Here is a 16,190-nt window from a genome sequence, read left to right as displayed (position 1 = left end):
TTAATATAAGGATTAATATAGTTATATGCAGTATAACATTCATGAGGCCAATATTTGTCATTAATTTCTTCATTTTAAGTATATACTGAGTGCCATTTTTAAGAGTAATGCAGAAAGCATTTATAAACAAGAAATTCTAAGGGTCTTAGGAAAACATCAGAATGTAAGAGACTATTAGATAAGTGACAATCAGAAGTTGAAGTTGAAATAGTGGAGAACTACTGGACACATATCTGGATTTGTCAGCCAGTTAGGATCTTCATTACATAAATGGATTCAAGCTAGCTGTAAATTGCAAATATAATTTTCTCAAAAAGAGCTTTTTATCTATAGAATGGCTTTGTGAATGACTTTACTGGGCTGTCATTGAAAGATCTATGAGAAGCAAATACTGGAGAGACACAAAACAACATTGACATTAGTTGCAGAACTTCCTCTAGGTTCTCAGATGCAAGGAAAGACCTGCTGTGCCCTGCACTGATATGAGTCTCACTGTTCTATTTAAGAAATATGGTCATTGCCTGTTACGATGACATATTAATAGCAAGATTTTGCTGTAAAATATGATTGGGCAACATAGAAAGCATAAAAGTTACATTTCCAGAATCTTATTTCATACTCTATTTTCTCCAGTATAGTAGAGATAAAGGAGATGTAGAAAACACCATTTACATTAATGGTAACTGGGGCATCAAAGGACATAGGCATATAGTGACACAGAAATCTTATATGGATGGCACCTTAATACCAGATTAAAATAGCTAAAATGGGTGAGCCAATGTAAATTATACCCAGTGATACTGTAATACATTGATACTGTAACCCCTCTGTATTCACCTTGACAATAAAATAAAATTAAAAACATAAAACAGCTAAAATGGAAGATGAAAAATTCCATTTCAATAAAATCTCATCAGTAATCTGAAGGCAATTGTCTAATAATGTCTGTTCACCATTTTGCAGTTTTAGGCAGAAGAAATTTCTGTTTAAAGTCAGTCTGAGCCATGCAGCAAGATTCTGACCCACCAAATAAAAATAAAATGACATCAAAAACTCTGCGAATATGAAAAGTGTGTTTGATGCCAGCTTTTCTTTTCTAATTGAACATTAGAGGTTAAACATAAACAAGGTAGACTTAGATTCCATATTTAAGACAAAGAATGAAAAAAGTAGTTTGGTTACCATATAGTCTTTAATGAACTGCGTTGTTGGCTATTCAATTATTACCTTTTGGGTTAATTGAAGTCCCTGAAAATATAGTATCTTAACCGCATTTTGAAATAGAGCAAATCTGTAAATTTAGTTTCAGCCCACATGCCTTCATTTATCCATCCTTTTTTAGGTCTATTCCCTGCTGTCCTGAATCTTGCTTCCAATGCTCTCATCACCACAAATGCAACCTGTGGAGAAAGAGGACCAGAGATGTACTGCAAGTTGGTGGAACATGTCCCAGGGCAGCCTGTCAGGAACCCCCAGTGTCGAATTTGCAATCAAAACAGCAGTAATCCAAACCGTAAGTGTATTGTGTACATTCGTACTGTCTTACAAACCCATCGCAGTTTGGATTTACTTTGTGGAGTTTGTTTTCATGTTTCTTTATGGATTAAATTTGTAGCATTGGGTCCTTGCACTTGCTTGGCTGGTGCTCTACTACTTGAGCCATGCCTCCAGCCTGGATTTTTGCTGTTTGGTTTGGAAATGGCATCTCGTGATTGTTTCTTCCCAGCTGACTCGGATCCATCACCATCTAGACTTTAGAGTAACTAGGATTAGAAGTATAATAATTTAGATAATTAGATTTATCTTAACAATAAGTATAACTGTCTTCTGAGTAGCTAGGATAATTTACTGGATCCTGGATGTTTTCTTTTTCTTTTTTTACATGATAAGCTTCATTGCTTTTCAAAATCAAGTTTTGATATGCAAATTTAGAAAACAAATAAAATTGAAGAAGGTAAAAATCTTGTGACCAGGCCGGGAGTTTGACCTAGTGGTAGAGTGCTTGCCTAGCATGCAAAAAGACCCAGGTTCAATTCTTCAGTACCACATATGTAGAAAAAAGCTGGAAGTGGTGTTGGGGCCCAAGTGGTAGAGCTCTAGCCTTGAATAAAAGTTTAAGGACAGTGCTCAGGCCCTGAGTTCATGCTCCACGACTGTCAAAAAATTCTTGTGACCAATCATGCCAATAAATTTTGGTAGAAGTTTATGCAAGAGATGAAATTCTACACAATTAACTTCTGAAATCAATCTAGAAGGTGTGTTAATAATTGCCATAAAAAACCAAATGAAACTTGCACTTCCTGGCTTTCATAAAGTATACCTTCTAGTTAAGAACTATCAATCTGAAAGGTTTATTTCAATAATACTCCAGCCGTTTTTCAGATGCAGCTAGTCTTCACGTTGACTTGCATAGTTTATTTCTGTTGAGGATAATCTACATTTCTATGTCCTTTTATATAAGGGAATTCATCCAACAATTAATCAGTATTTGCCAAGTAATTACGATTAAAGTTATAGAATGAGAATTATGGTTAATTGTTGATTCATCTTCCCCACCCTTCTTTTCATGACTAATTTTCACATTGGTTTGACCTGAGGTCCAGACAGAAGAATTTCCAATTAGCTTCTCTCACAGTTACCTGAGAGAATTGAGTTTTATTTGGAAATGTATGTGCTTTCCTTCCTTATATTAAGCACATATTTTATAAAAAGAAAAAGATTCAGGAAGGTGTTTTTGGAATGTATGCCATGATATTTATTTTCTTCAACAGCAATTCCAATAATATTTCATTTATTGCTCTGGGTCCCAATATGCTGATTTCAGCACACACATCACCAGGGACATTTGTTTGATATTTATTTATGTCCTGGTATTTGCAATGATTATAAAGTCAACACCTTCTGTAGTTCCAACTGAATTTAACTAACAGTGATTATTAAATATATTCATCAGTTTTGCTTTTCACTGGGAAGACAGAACGCATCATGTCAGTGGACTGTTAATATGATGAGACTTCAGCTGTTTAGTTGAATTCAAATTTTCTCTTAATATCTTGGCCCATATACTCAAATCAACATTTAGAATTTGAATATGTACATATGCATATATATCTTGAAAGTAGGATATCAAACCATAAATAACTTAATAACATCACCTGTATTTTTTTCAAATAAGGCTTATAGCCAACTGTGTAAATATAATTACTTCTATAATAAAAAAGTCACAAGTCTGAATGTCAAATTAAATGTAAATTCACTCTTTAATTAAAAATGTAAAGGTTATTTTTATTTGTGATTGAGACTCAGTGCATGAAAAATACAACTGTTTTTTTAAAATATCTTGCCAAAATTAAGTTTAACTCATCATAATTTGGGATCAATAATTCCTGCTCTTGTGAGATTACATGGAGCTAAACTGCAGAAGGTGAGGATTTCTGAATTCTGAGGTTAGTAAGAAGGAAGAGAGTTGAAATGATATGTAGTAGTGGCTGTGATGGTTCGTATTTTCTCTGTGTGAATCCCTGACCCTCTGTTTCTTTTGATGGCACTTGGGTTTCAGGGCCTAAAGCTTACTAGCAAGCACTCTAATGCTTGCAAGCAGTCTACTGCTTGTATCATTCCTTGACCCCAAACCATCATCATCACCATCTTCATCATTATCATCATCATCATCAATCAATTGTACTGGGGTTTGAACTCAGGACTTTGTAAATGCTAGATATGAGCTATACCCAGGCCCCATTTTTTTGGATTTTTACAGTAAGTTCTCTTCTCATGTGTCTGGGATAAAGTTAAAGGAAGAGTTATGTTTGTCTGGCAGGCTAGAGTTTATTGCTGGGGGCAGTATAATTGTCTCCTAAAGTGCCAGGCTTTAATTTTATTTTTAAGTAGTGGTAAAAAGATGATAAGTCAAAGTTTACTGTAAAAAAATCTCCTAAGGCAAATATGAAAGCATATTAAGGCAAGATACATATTTGATTAGCCAAATCTTTGTGAAAAAGAACATGTCTACAGAATAAATCTTCACATGCTTTTTAAGCCCCAATTCAGGATTTTATGTTTCCATTAACAAAGTTAATGTAAATAAGTGCTGCCTCAAACATTAGAGTGTTTGCTTTTTTAGTGACTGACACTTCAATATGCATACAGTCTTAAGATAACCATCTTTAAATCATCCTTTTTAGAGGAATACTTTGGGAAAGGTGTGAGGTGACTACTTCCTTCCACGTATTAGTTTATTTTTACTGGCCAGTGCTAAGAGAAACTTTAAATTAATCAAATTTTGCTGCAGACATCAGTTGGTTGCTTTTTTTCATATATTTTTTATTGTAATTAATAGAAGGGTTACATGATATTTGCAGATAGATGGTGCATTAATGCCCTTTCACATGTCTTGGTCCCCATTTCCCTCCCCCATCCCCCCACCCCTCATCTTGTTTTCCCCCATTCCCCCATTCCCTATCCAATTTCAAATAACCAAATTCAAATATATCCGATATATCAGGTAACAAAAGTGAGATACTGTAACAATATGAGATAACCAAGGGACAGCAAAAGAGATGAGAGATAACATAGGACCTTAAGAACAACAATCGTTCATTATATGGCTATGTTTCTATATCCTAGAGATCCTTTCAGTTAGCATCCTACTATATGGCCTTTTGTATCAGGAGCATGGCCTAGTGGTAGAGTGCTCGTCTAGTATGCACAAAGCCCTAGGTTCCAATCCCTGAAACCACATACACAGAAAAAGCTGGAAGTGGTGCTGTGACCCAAGTGGCAGTGTACTAACCTCTAACAAAAAGTTGGTTGCTTTTTAATGTTTGATGACCACAATGGGTTGTTTTCATTTAACTTTCCTTTAAAGAAACAGTTAGGGAACCTGGGAATGTGGCTTAGTGGTAAAAGGCTTGCCTAATATGCACAAAGCCCTGGGTTTGATTCTTTACCACCACATAAACAGAAAAGACCAGAAGTGTTGTATCTCAAGTGGTAGAGTGCTACCCTTGAGCAAAACATAACCCCAAAACACAAAAAAGAGAAACAACCATGAATTATTAATTCATGATATGATCTTTTTTTCCCCTCTCCTTTCACATGTTGCTGCTGAATAGAGAGACACCCGATTACAAATGCTATTGATGGCAAGAATACTTGGTGGCAGAGTCCCAGTATTAAGAATGGAATCGAATACCATTATGTGACCATTACATTGGATTTACAGCAGGTATCCTCTTTCTTACCATTTTCTACTTTTGAAACTGTTTCTTGTGTGTGCTGGTTGTTTAGTTAATGGTTTGTAGGTAAAGTGATTCATTTTATTTCCCTTTGCTCTTTTCTTGTACATTGGACAAAGCATCCTGTCTATTTTGTATATATTTGTTTTGTATATATATATATATTGTATATTTGGCACTTATTTCTACAGCACATGCTAATGGATCCCTATGACTGGTATAGACATGAATTAGGAGTAGATTCTGTGAATGAGTTTGGAGTTAATGACAGAAATATGGATCAGCAAAATGTTAAATAAAAAAGTATAGTAGCATCATTCTTTACTTTTGCACTGCTGATAGTGCGAGCCCTGAAAGGTCTTGGATAATGAGGCTCTTGAGTAAATTGTCTTCATTACTGAGAGTTCAGCAAACTGACAGTTGATTCTCAAATTAAACTTGGTCTACTCTACAAGGTATTAAGTTGTATATACATTTTCTGCTAAAGGTCTTTTGAGTTTGTGTTGTGCTGGCCTAAGTAACTTTCCTTCATAATATTTGTATTCATATTATTTAAGTTAAAACTACTAATTAAGAATTACCATCATGGATATTTTTTAGATTTGTAACTGGGTTTAGGATGGAACTTGAAAACATGTTCCTCTATTTTGTGGTTTCATATATACAAAGGTTACTTTAATTGGCCAAAGGCTGAGATGGGGATGTTTGAACTTAGATGACTACTTTAATTGAGCCTGTTTTTGCTTCCGTGCTCTAGGATCAAGATAGGGAAAATTATCCATTTATTCCTCTCTGGATCTGCTTGTACACAAACCAGCAAAAGAGTTTTAAGTTGATGCTGGGGAATGGTGGTGACATTAATGATAGGTACTACACAATCCACAAGGCACAACTTTCCTGTGACCCACTGTGTGAGGAAGCACCAGCCAGTGGACTAGGTTGACACCAGGCATACATCCTCTTCCAGGATCCTGGATCATTTTGGTGAGAGCTACACACAGTCAAGAGCCATAAATAGCTGTTTGGGAATGAATATGCTCAGGTCTTGTAGCAAGCCCTCCTTCCTATGTGGGGTTCCTGAGTACTGAAGCAACTGAGTTGCTGCAGGGGTACAGTGCTACAGCTAGGTTGGCATACAGTATGGATTTATATCTCCATATATTATTGTACAGCTGCTGATGTCAATCCTGCCTGAGTGATATTTCCCAAGAAATCCCAGACCATTGTGGAGGAATGACAGGGGTAAACAACCACATTGATCAATCATGCTTTAGGGCGATTAATCTTGTACATGAATTCCCTGGGGATCTTCTCCTCAAAATGGACTTTATCCTCCTCTGGATTAGGACAGCTTGGCCCTTTATTGATCATAGTTCTGCCTTTCCATGTGCTCATTAAAAGTCTGCCTTCCCAAATCAAGCATGAGCCTGCTGTCCATTGATTCAGATGATCTCCTGGGATATGAAATCAATAAATAGTGATGGTTTATTGCTCTGGTTTCCTTCCCACTTACTCTTAGATTGCACAGAGAGAAAGACAATCAATTATTAATATCATTTGCACGAGTCACCTAAATTACCTTTTGAGCTCTACCATAGTGCTATTTATCTGTTATCAAATATAACAGCATTTTCTCTTCAAACTTAGAGCTGGAATGCACCAGCACAAATTTTTAATAACTCATTTCTAGATAATTGGACTATCATTAATTTAGTAAGGCAAAGAGTTAGCCAAAAAACTCATATATTTCTAGAAGGACAGTTGTATTTTCCTACATTTGTTTTGCATCCTGGCTAATCAATTCCCAGACTGAATCTTAAGAACTATGTGGATTTGTTTCTCTATTTTTTGTTTCAGGATAGATAGTTTTAAGTTGAGTGACTAGTCCAGATCATATACTGTAGTTTAGTGATCAGAACAAGTGTTGAAATTCTGTTCAAAATAAAGGGCTGTCCTACTCTACAGTGTGCTATTCAATTAAGTAGTATTGGGACAGAAGCTATGTGTTCAAATGGTCTTACATTACAGCATGTTGTCTGCCCACATCTTTACTTACCTCTCACTTCTCCTGTCACTTTCCAAAGTGAGGATTCTATAACATATATAAAAGAAAAAATAACTAATTTTCACTTTACTCAAGATTTTAATTGAGTCAATTATTTTATGATGTAAAACATTGGCAAGATTTTATAATGACACCATTCTTTACAATATAGCACTAAGGATTAAGAGCTAATTAGCAAAATGTGAATTGTTATCCAGCTGGAAATCTAACTTAATTATGGATGATACACAGACATCCCTAAATATATTTTTGTCATTGATTCACTAAGAAGTTTAACCACTAATTGGTTCCTTTTATTCTGAAATACATGACTTTTGATAGATACAGGTCTTTTTTAACATGTTCTTGACTCCTGTGTGAGATGCTTTTAATAAATTACTATTTTAAATATATACAGTGATCATTGGATTGTCTTGACTAATGAATTTACAGACTATCTGGGAAATTTCTGTTCATATTTTGACATTTAAGACATGCACTACCAAAACATAATTTACTTAGAAGAAAGTGTAACTCTTTATTTTATAAGTAGATTGTTTTTAAAAATTTATTGCTAAGGGATTATTTTTATTTTTGCATTTACTCAGAGTGTATCATGAGCCGATTTAATCATGCTGTGACTCAACAGCTAGATTAGCAGAATAAATATTACAATATTGTGGCAACAAGTTTAAAACTATGATAATAAAAATATAACAGTTAAACTCCATCTGGTCATTATGACTATTAGGCTAGAACCAGCTTAAATTTAAATACAAGCTTAAATATTTTAGAAATGTGTACACATAGATTAAATATTATGGTAACCAGCACACAGCCATTTGAAATACAGTAAGAGAAGCTCAAAGGTTTATAACATGTCAAATACAGTCTATTTCAATGTTTCCCTCAAGATACAATGAGAATATGTCACCATATTACTTTTTTTAATCTGTCCATGTTTTCAGTCCTGTCATTTGCTTTACTTAATATATGAGGGACAAAAACAAGAAGTAGTTTTTTTAAAAACATCTACTGAAGTCCTACTTACTTCTAGATAATCAAAGGACGCATTGGAATTAGTTGTGTTAACATGTAGAAATCATTTCCACCTTCAGAAATAATTGACTTAACTTCCTTTACTATTTCTCAGATCTAGACATGCATTGATTGTAAAACATTATCTTACAGCTACAGGTATCATACTCTTTACATCTTCTTTACATAGAAATTTTATTTACTGCCTTTTAGAGAATTTTTAATGAGATACATTGACAATTTTCCTTGTGTATGATGGTACTAAGGCTTGAGCTCAGAGCTTTAGCTTTTATGTTCAAGTCTGGCACTCTACCACATGAACCACAGCTCTGCTTCTTTTTTTGCAGGGGGCAAATGATGAGTCTCATTAACCTTTCTATCTGGGCTGAATGGTGATCCTCTGATCTCAGCAGCATACTGAGGAGCTAGGATAACAGGAATGAGCCACTGATGACTGACTGCCCATGTTACCAATTTTAAATAGGAGTTATATTTGAAAGTTTAGTATTTCTATGTACATATTGCTGTATACTTAGAGTCTTTATAATAGCATAAAGTACATTTTCTTAATTATTATAATCATTAATGTAATAGTTGAATCTTCCTCTAATAAAAGAACATGAGCTGGGCCTGGTGGCTCATGCCTGTGATCCTACCTACTCAGGACGCTGAGATCTGAGGATTGCAGTTCACAGCCAGTCCAGGCACTAAAGTCCCTGAGACTCTTAGCTCCAATTAATCACTAGAAAACCAAAAGTGGTGCTGTGGTGTGAAGGGGTAGGGAGTTATCCTTGAGCTGAAGAGCTCAGAAACAGCACCCAGGCCGAGTCCGACCCCCACAACACATCCTCCCCCCCAAAAAAGAACATGAAATACATTGAAATGATTGATTGAAAGTATTTTTCATTTAAATATAAAAAAGTGATTATAGTATCAATTTTGAAAAAGTTCGTTATTTCATATCAAATTTTCACATTCTTCTTACTGGTTTCTGTTGAAGCAGCTTTGTTCAATGGAGAATTTTGGAAAATTTAAAATTATATAAAACTTAACAAAACTATTCTTGAACAACAATGGCCAAAAGGATTAAAACTTAAAAATAAAATTTTGAGACAAAAAATAGACAACATAGCAAACTATAGAGAATGCAGAAAACACTATTCAAAAAGGACCTTAACATGCATTATATGCATATGTGGAAATATCACAGTAAAACCTCTTTGTAAAATGAATACTAATAAAAGAGAGAGAAAAAAGGACCTTAATTTCAATAGATACTTGCATCCAAAAGAAAAATATATCAAATAAACAACTTAACATTCTACTTCAAAGAATAAACCAAACAAAACTATTGGAGCCTATAATGGGAAATGAGCAAATAATAAAGACTAAAACGTAAATAATGAATAGATTTTAAAAAGAGAACCTTATGCTAAGCAAACAGAAAAGTAGAAGACTCAAACTCAAAAATACAAAGTATCAGAGATGATTATGTACAAAATATAATGCTAGAAACAATGGATAAATTTTTAGATATATACACTACCAAGATTAAGCAATGAAGAAATAGAAAACTTGACTAGGCCATCTAAATAACTATAGATATTGAATCAGAGTTGAGTCTCATATGGAAAAAAAAGAGTCTAGAACTTCATGGTTTCACTGATGAATATACCAAACATTAAGAGAATAATTAACAATTGTCCTGTAACCTGCTAAGAAAAATCAAGTAAGTGGGAATATTTCTAAGTATATTTTATGAGGATAAATCAAACTGATCACAAAGCCAGAGACATTAGAGAAAAGAAAATTGCAACCAATAGTTTTTCATAAATTCAAAACTGTACTATCAAATCTAATTCAAAAACATATTAAAAGGATCATTTTCATTACAAAGTAGAATTTATTCCTAGGATAGAAGCATGGCTTATCATGTGTAAATTTATAAATGTGACATGTCATATTAACAGAATGAGTATCAAAATTCTGTGATTATCTCAGTGATGCAAAGCATTTGACACTGTTAATTTTCTTTTCTTTTTATCCTAAAACCTCTCAACAATTTTTGCATTTTTAGAGTAGGATGTACCCTAGTAAAAAAAAAAAAGGCCATACATGCATCAATTATTCCCTTGTAATGAGGACTATAATGATGAATTTTTGTTTTATTTCTGCTTGTTTAATGGTTTCCAAGTGTAAGAATGAGATAAAAAAAAATCAGGATGCTGTTATGATACCATGTAAACAGGTGTCCCCACTGGCAATTATTAAAAATGCTGATATGTCAAAGTGTAGCAACACGGAAAAGTGATCACACAGAGAGATGCAGGTCCCCTTCTATCAAGTTGTTGGCCCTGGACAAGGCTACTAGAAGGTGTGTATTGAAGGATATGGTGATTTCTTTAAAAGCAAGAGTAAGATAAAGAGAAAAGATCTCTTTTTTTATTTTTATTTTTGCCAGTCCTGGGCTTGAGCTTAGGGCCTGAGCACTGTCCTTGGATTTTCTCAAGGCTAGAGCTCTACCACTTGAGCCATAGCACCACTTCTGGCTTTTTTCTATGTATATGATACCGAGGAATCGAACTCAGGTCTTTATGCATACTAGGCAAGCACTCTACCAGTAGGCCAAACTCCTAGCTCAAGAGATCTCTTTTTTATCAAAGTCTGTAGGAACAGATCTGTGAAACCATTTCATTTTAAATCTATTTCTGTTATGAGAAGCCTGAAGAGGTTTTCCCCACGGAAACTGAATATGAACAGTTCACACAGCTGTCTGAAGACGCCTCCACAAATAGGACAACCACACTTCTTCATTTGATTCTTAACGCTTTTAGATGCATGCGTATTATTATACTTGCTTATGTACATATGTGTATATATTATACATATATTCTTATATATTATGCTTTTAATGAAAACATGCTATTATACAAGTATTACATATAATAATAATAATATAAAACTATAGGTGACTTTTTTCTTCCTTCCTTCCTTCCTTCCTTCCTTCCTTCCTTCCTTCCTTCCATCCTTGTTTCCTTCAATCTTCCCTCCCTCCATCTCTCTCTTTCTTCCGTTTTGGTATTACTTGGTTTGTGCTCACAAGTCAAGCACTCTACCACTTATCCACACCCTTGTATTTTTTTAACCATTATTCTTTTCAGATTAGATCTTCTATTTTGCCTAAGATAGAGATCTTTTCTAAGTCTCTTCGTAGCTAGGATTCCAGGCATGAACCAATCTAACACTTTTATTTGTTCTGATGGGGATCTGAGTTAACATTTTTTTGTAGGCTGACATCATGTCCAATCACCATTGAGTTGCAGAGATTACAAACAAGAGCCACTTCACCCAGCCTGAAATGCCTTTATTTCCTTTCCATTGAATATACACTGTTTCCTTTAGCATTTTAAAAATGTTGTAATATTATCACCTGGCTTTAAGTATTTATGATGTAAAGTCAGAAAAAGCATTCACGGCTGCTGCTTTGAAATGAAGTGTGCTTATGCTTTCATTGTCTTTACCTTGGTCATATGGAGATTAGCATAGGTGCCCCAGGGGTGACTTTATTGCTATTACTGTTCCTGTTAAAAGTTTCTGGATTCTGTGGATTGATATTTTTTACCACTTTGGAAAAATTCCCACTGTATATTTCCTCAAATCCTCTTACTGTCTGTTCTTCCTCTCTTCTTCTCCTGAGGCTCCAATTATACATATTGGCTTTCCCATCATAGACTTTCCATCCTGTGTACTTCATTCCCCTCTTCTCTACTAACCCTTCTTCAGTCTGTTAACTTTCTGGTGGCTGAATTTTAGTAGAATCGTTTTTACTTGCTAAATTCCATAGTCTATTGAAGGTATTTACTGAATATTTACTTTGACTAATTTCAATTTTCAGCTCTAGAATGTCATTTGATTAGTTAGAAAATAGATGGAAAATGCCATCTTCATAGCTATTGGGGAGGCTGAGATCTGAGGATAGGGATTCAAAACCAGCCTGGGCAAGAAAATCTTTAAGACATTTACCTCTAATAAAGCCAGAAGTTGAGCTGTAGTTCAATGGTAGAGTAATAGCATTGAACAAAAAGAAGCTCAGGGTTAGTGGCTAGGCATTGAGTTCAAGCCCCAAGACCAGCACACAAATGAAATAAAAAGACAGAAGATCCCATTTCTCTGTGGATTGTAATCATTTAGGTCCTGTACAATCTCATGCTTGTCCCTGAACTCCAAGGATTTTTACCTATGAGGCTGGCTGTAGCAAATCAGCGATCTTTTGGTAAGTTGATGCGAGATAGTCAGCTACTTAGAGAGGAAAGCACTGCATTGTCTTGATTTGTTTACCTTTTCTTAGGTTTAGTATCTTGGCTGGTCTGATAGCTTAAATACCTGTTTTTAGAATATTATTCTGCTTTTAAGGTTTTTATCTCTTAGAGGAGTTGAAAGCAAAACAAAAATTATATTTGCCTCAGTTACAGTGTGAAAAACTATAGGTAAGACATAATATCCTTTGAAGAAATTAATTTTATTATGACAGTAAAGACGGATATAGAAACAAAAGCCATATAGTGAGTGATTGTTGTCCTTAATGTACTATGTTATCTCTCATCTCTTTTGCTGTTCCTTGGTTATATCATATTGTTACAGTATTTCACCTGATTATCTGATATATTGTATCTATGTGTATTTAGTTATTTGATAGGGAAGGGAGGAAAACAAGATGAGGGGTGGGGGTGGGGGGTGGGAAATGGGGACAAAAACATGAGAAAGGGTATCAATGTATGTGAAGTAATGTACCTTTTATCTGATAAATATAATGTAACCCTTCTATTAACTACAATAAAAATATATGAAAAAAAATAAAAGAAAAAAAGACTGATACAGGAGCAGGCTCTAGATAGTAGGCAGTACTTCAGCTCTTTATTATAACTTGGTATGTTTCAAATGCATGATAATAACTAATATGGGAATGTTAAGATGGCAATTGGATTTTAAAATTGAAGTTGAGGGAGATTGTTGGAAGTAGTGATATGAAATTGGATATCACTGGCAAAAGATTCCTATTCGACATGAAGGTCCTGTTTAAAGTCACCTAGAAAGTGTGGAATTGAATGAAGAGCCCACAGTGGGTGCCACTAGATCACACTTGTAAATCCCAGCTACTCAATGGGTGGAATGTGGAGGGTTTCAAAAAAGTCTTGGGCAGAAAAATCCATGGGATTCCATTTCCAGTTAGCAAGCCAAAAGACCAGAATGGTGGCATGGCTACAGTGGGAGATGGTTCTTGTAAGCAATCAAGCCAAGAAAATTCAAGGCCCCCCTGCCAGCACTAAGAAAAAAATAAGACAACAAAATGAGAACCTAGAATTGATTACCAGGTATTCCAAATTCAGGAGTGACAGATAAAGTATATTCATAAGAGAAAATTGTCTACGTTGACAGTGCAGCAGCTGATAGAGGTAAGTACCAACATTATGACACCATTTTAGAAGTAGAAATCCCAAAGTATCAAAGTAAAACCCTAAAAATCTGATGTCGATAATTAGCATATTTTTTCATCTTTAGAACAAGTTGAATGGTTGCAAACAGAGACTTATTTTGAAGCTTCCACCACACTACAACTTACCTGTGCTTAATTTATTCATTTAAAGATACAAACATTGGCACTGTTTTGTTTTCCAATTCAGGTAATAGCCCATAAAATTATACAAAGAAATATTTAATTAAAGCATCTTTTGCTTGTCAGCCAGGTCATGTCTTAATATTAAATGTAATTGTATTATTTTGTCAAAATACCTCCCTTTTTTATTTCCAGAATCTTTGTGTAAATAAATGATTTGAATGTTGCTTTTCTGCCAAGTTGGCTGCAGGAAGCTCATTTTAGATTAATCTCAAATTAGCTGAAATAATGAACACATATAAAAGAAATATAGTACAACTAAGGAAATTAGTCCACAGCACTAATGGGCAGTTGTCTCTCAGCATTGGTCATTATGATTTATCAATAAGGTAAGTCAAGTGCAAATGAGGAGGTGAAGATGAGCAATCTACAAGGAACAGGGTAAACAGTTAATTAAGCTGTTTCCCTTAGTGGCCTTCACTATTTCCACGTAGTAATATTTAAATAGAATTATAGCCTTTCCCTTATCAACCTCTCCCTGGCTCAATCAAGTCATTCAAAATGTTAAACACTTTCATCCATCAATATAATCACAATTTATTTATATAATGATTCTGGAAATGTGGAAACATTCATCCAATGAAATAGAAAAATTAAGAAGAGGCTAGAAGGCAATTTCTCTACCGATTATAGAAGGTTCTCAGGGAAATTAAGCTAGTGACAAAATCAATTTAATACTCTTGGTTAGTTTATATTTTATTTGTTTACATCTTCATACTGATATTATGACATATTTGATTTCAACTAGTCATTTTACATAGGTACCTAGACAATCTGAGTTTATAGTGAAATACAAATGAAAGAATTATAGTCTATTTTGGCTATGTGGTATAAAACACTCTATCAGCTATGTGACACTGTGTGTGTGTGTGTATGTGTGTGTGTGTGTGTGTTTATGAGTCTGCATGAATATTGTAGAAGTACCTCAGAGTGTTCTAAAATTTTCACTGTGTTAGTCAGTCAGTTTTTTGTTAATATGACCAAATACCTGATTAATTTTGTCCCATAGGATCATTCAGCTCATGGTTCACCTCATGTTAGACAGGAGTCAGAGAGACACAGAAAAGCCTAGTAGATAATACAGCCATCAGTGACTATTTCCTTCCTCTAGGCTCCACCACCTAGAATTTCCAGAACCTCCCCCAAGCAAAATCAGCATGGAAACAAGTTGGTAGGAATCACATCATATCCAATCCATGAAAATCACTGGAACAAGCCCAACCTATCCTACTGCTTCTTGATTTGTTTCCTGAGGCGGTTATAATCACCCAATCATTTGATACACTTATGATCAATGGCAAACATTTTCACTATTAAGAAAAAATAAGCCAGGGGTTTGGGATGAAAGGATTAGTAAATCTAACAAAAGAATTTATAAGGCAGTGGAAAATCCTCTTGTGCTAAAATAAATTATATATGTTATTAAACATTTGTCCTGACCCATAGAATATATATCAAGAGAGACTAAGGGATTTGAGATGATTATGACGTGTCAATGTAGCTTTGTCATTGTAACATGACATTGTAACATGAATCCTCCCATGGGAAATATTGATACTAAGTTACAGTTCACATTTATGGGGCCAAAGGGTATATTAAAAATCTTTACACTCTTTACAGAGTTGTGTTGTCACCGATCACTTTCCCTTCTATGTTCTGGTTATTGCACATAATACTGATATGAATTTAAGACCTTCCCTTCCCTCCGTTCTTTCCATTCTTCGTTTTCATCCTTCCTTTTTTCTTTCGTACTCTTTTTTTCCTCTCTTTCTCTTCCTTCTTTTACCTTTCTCTGTTTTGTTTCCTCTCCCTTTCTTTTTCCCCACCTTCCTTTCTCCCACCACCTTTTTTTTTTTTTTTTTTTTTTTTTGCTAATCCTAGGGCTTGTACTCAGAGCCTGGGAACTGTCCTTCCACAATTTTTGCTCAAGGCTAGCACTCTGCTACTTGAGTCAAAGTGCCTCTATCGATTTTTTCTGTGTATGTGGTTCCAGGGAATCGAACCCAGGGCTTTGTGCATGCTAGGTGAATACAATACTACTAGGGCATGCTCCCAGCCCTCCCTTCATTTATTTCTTTCAATTAACAAACCCAGAAATAGAATTGCTGGATCACATGATTGTCTCACTTTTCATTTCTTGAAGAGCTTCCATCCTACTTTGTAAATGTCAGTGTCATTTTTTATACTCTAACCATTA

At 34.7% G+C, this 16,190-nt stretch overlaps 1 protein-coding gene across 1 annotated transcript in view; it reads left to right on the top strand.

Annotated features, from left to right (window-relative positions):
• The first annotated feature begins 766 nt into the window (after window positions 1-766).
• Lama2 (laminin subunit alpha 2) overlaps window positions 767-16,190 on the top strand; it is a 392,099-nt gene continuing 376,675 nt past the window's right edge. The window contains exons 1-3 of the mRNA XM_090337749.1: window positions 767-770; window positions 1,343-1,513; window positions 5,115-5,227. Coding sequence (XP_090193875.1) covers window positions 767-770; window positions 1,343-1,513; window positions 5,115-5,227 — 288 coding nt within the window. The remainder of the gene's footprint in view (window positions 771-1,342; window positions 1,514-5,114; window positions 5,228-16,190) is intronic.

Source organism: Megascapheus bottae, chromosome 8, assembly GCF_031878675.1.
Source record: "Megascapheus bottae isolate mThoBot1 chromosome 8, mThoBot2.hap1, whole genome shotgun sequence".
NCBI classification, from domain to species: Eukaryota; Metazoa; Chordata; class Mammalia; order Rodentia; family Geomyidae; genus Megascapheus; species Megascapheus bottae.
This window is presented reverse-complemented; position numbering and strand designations above follow the sequence as displayed.